This window comes from Canis lupus, chromosome 5 (assembly GCF_011100685.1).
Source record: "Canis lupus familiaris isolate Mischka breed German Shepherd chromosome 5, alternate assembly UU_Cfam_GSD_1.0, whole genome shotgun sequence".
Classification (NCBI taxonomy): Eukaryota; Metazoa; Chordata; class Mammalia; order Carnivora; family Canidae; genus Canis; species Canis lupus.
In genome coordinates this window covers 73,807,248-73,817,161 of record NC_049226.1, presented here as the reverse complement: position 1 = coordinate 73,817,161, position 9,914 = coordinate 73,807,248, and the positions used below count along the sequence as shown (strand labels likewise).

General features: G+C 47.4%; 1 protein-coding gene and 2 long non-coding RNA genes across 19 annotated transcripts in view; 1 reads left to right on the top strand and 2 right to left on the bottom strand.

The window, feature by feature from the left end:
• Positions 1-478: 478 nt before the first annotated feature.
• Positions 479-6,971, bottom strand: LOC102156567. Of its 3 annotated transcripts, XR_005360061.1 has the most exons (6): positions 6,099-6,804; positions 3,554-3,681; positions 2,993-3,071; positions 1,471-2,009; positions 1,233-1,301; positions 479-771 (listed from the first exon to the last, which is right to left on the bottom strand). It is a non-coding gene; the product is annotated as an uncharacterized LOC102156567 (long non-coding RNA). The 3 variants fall into 3 exon arrangements; XR_005360062.1 differs by lacking the exons at positions 3,554-3,681; positions 6,099-6,804 and adding an exon at positions 6,854-6,971; XR_005360060.1 differs by lacking the exon at positions 3,554-3,681 and having other exon boundaries at positions 6,099-6,802.
• Positions 6,972-6,979: 8 nt separating this feature from the next.
• The window catches only part of WWOX (WW domain containing oxidoreductase), a 952,562-nt gene continuing 949,627 nt past the window's right edge, over positions 6,980-9,914 (top strand). For 8 of the 15 annotated variants that reach the window (XM_038538231.1, XM_038538238.1, XM_038538230.1 and 5 more), the window contains exon 1: positions 6,980-7,211. In XM_038538231.1, the coding sequence (XP_038394159.1) occupies positions 7,105-7,211 (107 nt within the window). In that variant the 5' untranslated portion in view covers positions 6,980-7,104. The remainder of the gene's footprint in view (positions 7,212-9,914) is intronic. The other 7 variants (XR_005360044.1, XM_038538239.1, XM_038538242.1 and 4 more) reach the window with 2 other exon arrangements.
• LOC102156251 overlaps positions 8,897-9,914 on the bottom strand; it is a 49,022-nt gene continuing 48,004 nt past the window's right edge. Inside the window, exon 9 of the long non-coding RNA XR_005360068.1 lies at positions 8,897-9,026. This is a non-coding gene — a long non-coding RNA (uncharacterized LOC102156251). The remainder of the gene's footprint in view (positions 9,027-9,914) is intronic.

The following is a 9,914-nucleotide window of genomic DNA, read 5'->3' as shown; positions in this document are numbered from 1 at the left end:
GCTACTGGCAGAAGACTGCAGTTCTTTACCCTCATGTCACATGGCTGGTGTCCCCAGAGCGAGTGAACCAAGGGAGAACAAGGAGGAAGCCACAATATCTTTTATGATGAGGGCTTGCAAGTCATATTGTCCTTTCCATGATATCCTGCACATTACACAGGCAGCCCTCTTTCGTGTGGGAGGGGATTATGTGAAAGCAAGAATACCAGGCGGCAGAAATCCCTGGGCCATCTTGGAGGCTGGCTACTGCAGCCATCAGCTCTGTTGGGAATTCAGGGAAGACTCTCTGGGAGAGGTTGCCCCTGGAACAGCTAAATCGGGAACAAGAATTCTGTAACCTGGGATGGACAGACCTCAAGGAGTCTGTGACCTTGGATGGAGGAAAATTGTTTATTCTAATCAGTGTTTTAAAACTATGGTGATTGATAGACCTACCAGCACATTTTGATATTGAATGCATATTAATGAGGTACAGGTATTATTTTATTATATTTTTATTAATATTTTCATAATTGTATTTCAATATACTTGCCTTTATGATTCCATGTATTTTATTTTATACACCTGAAGAGATTATTCTGGGAAAGAACCAAAGATGTCAAACAGGTCTGTAACACACACAGGAAGGCTAGTGAAGAAGGAGAGTAGCAATCATGTGGTTGAAGGCAGGAAGGGCATTGGAGGCAGAGAACACCGGAGACAAGGGGCAGGCTTCCGTGCATGTGTATTACTAATAGCCTCAAGTCCAAGAAGGGGACGGAGGTAGATGAGCTGTGAATGGAAACAGGGAAAAGTTTAGGCTATAGAACTTGCACTAGATACAGTATGGTAGTGAAAAGGCTGGGGAGAGGGGATCCAAGAAAATGTTTATCTTATTTATGTATTTATTCATGCATTAAGTTGAAGATTATTTTTTGAGACTACATAATCCAGGCACAAATTACAGAATTCAAAGTGGATACAGTGAAAGCCTTCCTCTCATTTACTCACTGCAACTACTCTGAAATGTTCTCTACCCTGGAAGCCACCACCAGCTAATTTTAAATCCTCAGGAAATCATTTTCATGTAAGGGAGTGGTAGTTTAGATTTTTATTTTAAATAGCCGGTTCTGACGAAGGTGCCCACTGCAGACAGTAGACAGGCTTTACAGAGAAGCGGTGGGAGAGGGTGACAGGCAGTGCTAGGAATGTCAAGGAGAGTGTGTTACTCTTTTCTTCCTAAAAGAACTTACCACACATGTGCTGGAGGATCCCACAAGTGCACATAAACACAGTTCATTGTGTTGACGAGTTCAGATTTCCTGTGCAAAACACGGGAGGCAATAGAGCAAAGTGGTTAAGAATATAATACAGACTTTAGACCTGAGAGACCAGGGCATCGTCTCTGCTCTGTGGCCAAGTCTGTGCTCTGTTTGCTAATCTGAACCTTAGTTTTGATCTCTTGTGTAGAGTGGGGCTAATGATACCCACCTCTACGTGTTTGTCACAACGGCGTATGTGATAATGCTGGTAAAAACCTTCATATAATTATGCATATGTTTAAGGTCAGATCTGAAATCAGAGTTGTGCTTCATGGTTGAATTCCAAAATTCTTAAAGTCCACTTCTAAGCACCCAACACAACAATGACAATAGCTGACATCCTGTGATACAATATTTTAGGTTAACAGCTTGCCTTGTGCCAGGCCCTGTGCTGACTGCTTTGGAGTCATTATCTTTTTTTCTTTGTTTCTTTCCTTTTCTTTATGTCCCCTTCCCCTGGTACATTTACATGTGGATGTCTGGCAGGATCTGGGCTGAATCTTGGGCTTCAGGGCCTGGAATCTTTGGAAGAATTCATTTGCAAGATTGCAACAGCTATAGATCAGAGTGACATCTTGGAAACTTTGGCTGTCAAAATAAGACACTCTAAGCAGGTGGTGGAAGACTTTAAACAGAATGGACTCATCACCACAATTTTCAAGTGATGATGGGCAACCTGGCCGCCTCCCTGGAGGGTAATTCTTCTCCCTGTGGGGCAGAAAGTAGCAAGGAATGAAGCTAGGCTGAAATAGAATTTTGAGAATGGTATGTCAAGTTAGCAGTTATATTAGTAAAGCTACTTGAAATTTGAGGCCTTTATATGTAAATTAAACAAGTGAAATTTCCAAATGTGAGGGTCTGATTTGAAGATGTCACTGCAATAGAAATGCGCTCTCCAGGGGAGAGTGCCTGCCTATGGCTTAGAAGGAAATGAGCCTTATTACTTAGTCCCGAGGACTCTTGTAATAAAACAAAATCACTCTCCCCTAATGCTTCAGGGAATCAAATTCTCTCTCTTTAAAGCAAATGTGGTGGTGCCTGGGTGGCTTGGTTGGTTAAGCATCTGCCTTTGGCTCCAGTCAGGATACCAGAGTTCTGGGATGCAGGCACACTTCTCTCAGGCAACCTGCTCAGTGGGGAGCCTGCTTCTACCTCTCCCTCTGCCACTCCCTCTGCCTGTTCTTTCTCTCTCTCTCTCTCTCTCTCTCTCTCTCTAATAAATAAGTAAATAAGATTAAAAAAATAAAGCAAATATGACAGGAGGTTAACAATTGCTATATCTATCTAGGTGTGTATGTGTTGGGGGTGGTAATATGGACATTCATTTTACTTGTCTCAACTTTTCTCAATGTTTGAAAAATGTCATAATATGGGGCACCTGGGTGGCTCAGTGGCCAAGAATCTGCCTTTGGCTCAGGTCATGATCCCTGGATCCTGGAATTGAGTCCTGCATCAGGCTCCTTGCAGGGAGCCTGCTTCTCCCTCTGCCTATGTCTCTGCCTCTGTCTATGTCTCTTATGAATGAATAAATAAAATCTTTTTAAAAATGTTATAATAAAACATATTGGGGCAAAAGAAATAAAGTAGATCACCAGAAAATGAATAAAAGTAGAACAGACACAGTATCATAGAGAATAAAAAGACAGTACTTTAAAATATATTTAGCTTTATAAACAATTCACTTCTTTTACCTTATTTTTCTAATTTTCTTGTGGAGGAGTAAAAACCCGTGGGCATCCATCTGAGGACCGGTATTGGGGACTTTCTGTTCTGGAAAGACAGCACAGGGGGATATTGGTTGAGAGATGAGTTTGGGGCTAGTCCTTTTGTCTGTATTCTAATCTCAGTGCCTGCTGGCTCTTGCTCACTGAGTGACCATGGGCAAGTTACTTAAATTCTGTGTGCCCTAGTTTCTTCATCTGTAAAAACAAGGAATAAGGAAACAGAATGAGGAAAGTTAAGTGACTTGGTCATTGTGACATGAGCTGAGTTTGGTTCCAAAGATAATTACAGGAAACCCTATCACTGAAGCTCACCCTTGTCTTTGTGTACCTGTACATCTTGGTTCACGCTTCTCTTAAAACCCTCAAACCATAGTATTTTGTGTGTCTGTAGGTTTTATCCTAATTGACTGATTTCTGAATGCAAGGGGTGTCTCATTTTTCTTGTTTGTTTGTTTTTTTCTCAGACACGTGGCACAATTTTTTCTCACTCTTTGAATGTTTGAATGAATAAGTGAAATCCGAACACACCTTCCTATGTAAGGCCACATTGACCAGGAGACAGTTTTCCCTTGGAATCCCGTTCAGTATTCTTCCTTCCTTAATTGATTACCTTCCATGAGACGTTTGTCAGATGAGTCAGGAATCTTCCCAGGCCTCTGGCACCAAAACATGAAGTTTCATTTCCCAAAGAATGGTGACTTCTGTTAATGCAGGTTTGCAGAATTGTTGGGGTATTTTTGTGTGTGCGAGGGGGCGGCCAATGACCATCATCACAGTAATAATAGAAACGAAAAGAACAGTGGCCCCAGGAATGTTCCATTAAAGCTTATGTTCATGGCGTGAATAATGCCAAATTGCTTTTAGCAATGACTCATCAATATGTGTTTATAAATCATCACTCACTGCATAAATGGTTGCTCAAAGAGAAAAGACAGTTCAAATGTAGAAGCCTTGTCTAGAATGGTCTTTAGTCTTTTAAATTGTGGGCACATAGGGCCATCTGGTGTGCAGTAGTATAACCACACACTGATTTTTTTTTTTTTTTTTAAATCTCCTCACTACCTACCAATGTGATTTAGTTGGCTTTACAAAAGCAAACTATTCTTTAGGCTTTCTTGAGGATCTTGGCTTATTCCCGAACATAAGTGTCCTCAAACCTGTGATAATCTTATGCACTAAGTAGAGCTCACCCTCTTCTAGATCCTTGTAAGACCAAAGTCAAAGCCGTGTGTAAACTCAAGCTCAGGGGGCACAGAACTGTCAGTGCAGAGAGGAAGCCAGTATAGAGAGAGCAGGAGAATGTGAGCTGAGAGCAGGGAGCAAGAGACCATGAAATCTAGGAGAGTTCCCCCAGGCCCTGATAACATTCTAATTTAGCTCATGTGCACCCTGGACATAAACTTTTTGGTAAGTCTCTGTTGCTTGCAATCAAATAAGTTTGACTAAGACAATATCAGTTTGAATGGAGCCCAAAGACTGGAAATCCTAAAATCTGGCATGCCTACTCTCATAAGTCCTCAAATGTCTGTATGTCTTACTCCTTTAACCTTCTGATAGAAGTCACAGATAAAAAGCAGGAAGAGAGTAATAAAATTAGGCCCTCATAAACATCTGGGACCATTATTGGTGTCTGGGCCACTCAACCAGACTTCTGTCAGCCCATGTGTCTCAACTCTGGAGGGGCAAGGAAGTGAAAAAACAGGTGCCCTCAGAGAGTGCTAGAGAACTGGCAATCTGAACCAGCAGGGTCTGAATACTACCATGTAAATCTCTGGCCTTCCTGGCGTGAGATTCCTTTATCCTAAATAAATCTCAGCATTTAATTTATGAGTTAGTAGGTTTTTTTTTTTTTTTTTTTTTGGCTTACTGTTCTGCACCAGGGGCACATTGGCAACAGCCTGGAGACTTGTTTGTTGTTACAGCTTGGGGGAGGGGGACACCATTACCATCTAGCAGGTTAGAGGCCAGAGATGCTGCTAAATATCCTACAATGTTCAGGACAACTCTTCCCACAATAAAGAGTTATCTGAGCCCAAATGTCAGTAGTGCTGATACTGAGAAACCCTGATGTTCATGGCAGGAGAAACCTTGAGGGCGTATTTTAAGTGGTAGGAAGAGCAGAGCAGAGGGTTGACCTAGAAGTTGAGAATTTTACTAAGGGGACCAATACCAAGTTTTGGGAAAGACACCATACTATATCACTACCTGTGCCCTGATGCCGAGTCATAGGCAACAGGTGCCCCTTGAGGCTCTGGTGAGAGCCAGATTTACCTCTGGATAAATCTAAGCAGTCAGTTCTTGAACAGAGCTACATATTATTACTGGAGAGACAAGACTAATCAGTTTGATTCCATTTATTCCTTTCCCCATCATTTGGGGTCATTGTGACCTAATCTCTATTTCAAAGGAATAAATTGGATTGAATGACAGAGACAAGGGGTTAAACTGGAGTCAGCAGAGGAGCAGCATATTAATAAATTATTTAAATGCATACAGGTTGGAGAGTGATGTTTTGGTAGGTCTGAGATGTGATAGTAGATGTGTTAAAACTAAAATATAGCTTAGCTTTTGGTTGGTCCCCTTCAAAGGATAGTAAGTCTTTCACTTCCCTAAAAAGCATGCAGAGCAGGAATCCCAAAGCAATATCAAAATCAGAACTTGAAGACAAGAGGCAACACAGCTTCCTGCCTCTCCGGCCCCCACCTGTTTAAATATGTAATTTTAATTAATTAATTAAATTAATCAATCAATCAATTAATTAAAATATGTAATTTTAAAAATAAATAAATTTCAAAAATATGATTTTTTTTTTTTTTTTTTGTGATGGATGCTTGTGTTTTTCCGAGACCTAGACCATGGGAATCCTGGTCAGCAGACTTCCCTGTCATGCTGAGTTGGGGAGCAAGGTTCAATGTGGGAATGTTCTGCAAAACCACTTAGGCAAGGCCAAGGTAAAGATATGCTTCCAGTTTTTGACCCAGGACATTGATAGAATACTTGTAGGTGCTCCAGGAAGACCTGAGAGCGTGCACGTTGTAAATTGGGAATTTGTTTTTAAACGAGGTTGACTTACAAGAAGACCAGATCTATGGAATCACATTGATTCATTTCAATCAATAAACTTGCAGGTCTAGGTATTTTACTAAGTGCTAGTGATAGAAAGAAGCACAAGATGTGGTTTCGTGTCCTCCGTTCAGGAGTCACAAATAGCTGTGGAATTAGTAACGCTGTCTCAACTGCCAGTTATTTCCCGATTTCCCGGCTCTTCTTCTTCTGTGCCCTCCTCACGGGGAGGGGGAAGGGGGGGTCGGGTCCGAGTACAGGAAAGAGATACGTTTCTGAATTCTTGGCCCAGAATTAAGCGGTCTATAAACGTTGGTCCTTTACGCATCCACAGAATCCCGCTGGGGCTGGGAGCATCTTCTCCAAACCGGGGTGGGAATTTGCATTTTTTTTTTTTTTTAAACCCAACCACGTTTTATAGCGTCATGGTTACGTGGGCTACAAAGTGTGTCCGCCAGGCGGGGGATGGGAGGCTCGGGGAGGTCTCAGTCTTCCTAAGGTCCTAGGAGACGAGAGGTCAGAGCCCAGCGGACCAGCCTGGGCATCCCCCGTGGGCTCCGCAGCCCTCTCCTGCGGGGCCTGGCCTACATTTCCCAGGATGCTCGCTGGCAGGAGCCCCCGCAGGATTGGTCAGAACGACGCGGAAGTAATTACGGGTCGCTCAGCAACGGGCGGAGTCCCGGACCGCGACTGGAGGCCCACGCCCCTTCCCCGAAGCTCCGCTCCAGCCCCTGACTCCCCCGCGGAGCGCCCGCCGGCTTTTACCTCCACCCGAGCGCCGGCGCGCCGCCTCTCCCGTACTCGCGCCGCCGTTCTCCCGAGGCCCCGCCCCTCTCACGCCGGCGGCTGCCAAACCGCGGAGGACGGATTCTGGCTCCCGGGTTGTCCGAGCGGCTCGGGGCGGCGCAGTGCGCAGGCGCGAGCGTGCGGGTCCCGCGGCGCGCGGCGCTCGGTTGGAGCGGGAGTGAGTGAGTTCCTGGGCGCGGAGACCGGGCACCCGCGGCCGCCCCGGCGCCATGGCAGCCCTGCGCTACGCGGGTCTGGACGACACGGACAGCGAGGACGAGCTGCCCCCGGGCTGGGAGCAGAGAACCACCAAGGACGGCTGGGTTTACTATGCCAAGTAAGGGGCCGCAGGGGGGACGCCGCCTGCGCGGGGAGGGCCGGGGGGGCGGAGGAGCCTCCCCGGGAGGCCGCCGGGGTCCCGGGGCGGGGCGGGGCGGGGCGGCCCCGAGCGCGCCGGGTCCCGCGGGGGGCACCTGGCGGCTCCCAGGAGCGCCCTCTGCTGCCCAGGAGGCGGCGCTGCACGGCGCCCTGGCGGCCCGCAGGCCTCACTCCCTCGCGCAGGAAAACCACCGCTGATGCCAGCTCCTTCCTCGGGGGCCTGGCGGGAGGAGAGCTAGAAGTACGTGTGTCTAAATAAATGTCCTGCTGCAGCTATGGACACCTACATAGACTCGTGTGTGTGTATATACTAGAACTCCCGATGGTGTCCCGCAAAGTTTTGGAAACCCCAGTGCACCCGTTCTCCCTTCCCGTGTTGTGCTACTTTGGGCCCATGAAAGAACCCAGTCACCGTTTTTTGTTTTTTGTTGTTGTTTTTTTTTTCCCCCTCCCCACCTGTAAAATGGGTTGATAGAACTTTAATTCAGGCACTGCACGTAGAACACGTAGCCCAGATCTTATAAGTATGCTCTGCTCAGTGACTTCGCTTTTCCTGCTCTCTCTGCAGCTGCGACAGCACCGCCTCAGCCTGAGTATTAGAATCACCTGTCCGTGGACCGAAAAATACAGATTTCAGAGACACCCCCCCCCCCCACCCACCCATGCAGCAGACACCCAGCGTGGGGGATCTGTTTTATAGGCTTTCCCCATAAGGCAGGCTATCCCTTGGCTTTGAGAAACACGGGTGTAAATCAGTGATTTCCAACATCTGGAAGACTTAGGCAAGAGCTTTTCCTTGGTTCCTCCTCCACAGATTCTCATTTAACCGGTTTGGGGCCTCCCCGCCTCCACTGATATGTTGTAAAATCTTCCCAGGAGATTCTTATCTGCCCGGTGTTATGTGAGCCACCACTGTCTTTGGTTGCTTGGTAGAAACAAAACCAGAAAAAAAAAAAAGGGAAAGAGAAAAGAAAGACCTTGGTGAGTTTGTTCGTTCAAGACACATTGAGGTTTTATCACGTGCCAGGCTCTTAGCTGAGCACTGGTTGTACTGAGATAAATAAGACCCATTTGTCACCCAGTCTTACAGGGCAGAGTGACACACGGCTTGTTCTGGTGTAGGGTGTGTATAGTGAGCAGCAGCCTGCTAGCACGAGGCATGTGTGGGTAGATGGGGGCACCTCAGGTGAGTGGGGAGAGTTGGCACCTGAGCTGTGCCTCAGCACAAGTCGAAGTGGGCATATTCAGGGCCAGGAGGGCAGCCCAGGAGGAGGCTTCTCTATGGCCCAGGTGCTGGTGCAGGGATGCGATGATTGAGGCAGCCCTTCTGTGCCTCATGGGACAGCTGGGGCTCCATCACCAGGACCCGGGGGTCCACTGAAGGCTTGGAGCCAGGGAGTGCCATTGGATTTATGTCTCTTGAGAGGTGGCTTCTGGCCCTGGAGAATAGGGGCAAGGCTACGGCAGGGAGCCATCAGGCTGTTGTAGGGCTCCAGGCAGCTTCTGAGCGCGTGCACTCGCCGTTCCCTCTTCCTGAAGAGCTGCGGGAAGGGCTTTGTCATCCCCCAGAGCTTTAAATACCACCTCCCAGAGACCTTCCCTTGTCCCTGCCCCCTCCTCCCAGCATCTTACCTGAGTCGTGGTACTTGGGCTTGTCTACAATCATCTTAGCCATATTCTTCTCGTTTGCACTCTATCTTCCTTCCCCAGATTGTAAGCTTCATGAGGGCAGGGACCTTTTCTTGTTACCCTCTGAGTCCCCTGTGCTTAGCACCTTGGAGACGTAAAATAAGTCCATGTGGGATGAGTGAATCAGTTCATCCGGTAAAGGGTTCCTTGGGCCTCCCTGAGCAGATGGCATGCTAAGCCCGGGAATGCAAAGGTGCACAGGACTGGCATATGGGCTGTTAGAGCCCTCCTCTGCCTCTTGCTCTATGTGGGGGGGTCACCTTCATTCTGGCCACTTACCCTAGGCTCCCTGGCTTCCTTTCAGGTTCGCCTTTCCCTCTGCACCCAACCTTATGTTGGGTGGCCTTTCCCATCTGCTTCCTTCCTTGATGGTGCCCAGTGTCTGGGCTCTTCTTTCACTACGATCTGCACATCCCAGCCAGCTCCTCCGAGAGCTTTCAGGGGATTCATTGGTGCATATATAGTCCCTGAAAAGGCTTTCCTCCCAGCCCTCCCCAGTGTTGGGTCTCACAGTGGCCTGTCTGGCCCCCTTTTTATGCTGAATGTAGTGACAAGGTGTGGCTGAGCCCCAGCTGGGGGTCCCTCTCTCCAGTCCCCCTAGCCCTCTGTTCTTTAGCTCTCCAGGTGGAAGGATGCCTCTGACCAGTCCTAACCCTAGATTCCCAGCAGGCCTCCTTGTTCTGTCCTGACTTGCAAGCATCCTGGTCCTTCTTTTCTCTTAACTCTGGAAGGGTCACTTGTCCTCTCTTGGGGTTTGGGAGCTAAAAGAAGACTGCTCTTTGAGTAGTTCATGTTTTTTAATGGTCTTCCTCTCAACTGCAGCAAGGCTTTCCCCAAGAACAGAGGCTGTAGCTCCCGATGAGACCCTCCTCCCCGACTCATCTTTGCCCCTCTCCTGTTGGCTTCATGTTTTCTCATGTGCCCCACAGAGCACTCAGACCTCAAAGACACACATGTCATAGGGCTCCAGGGC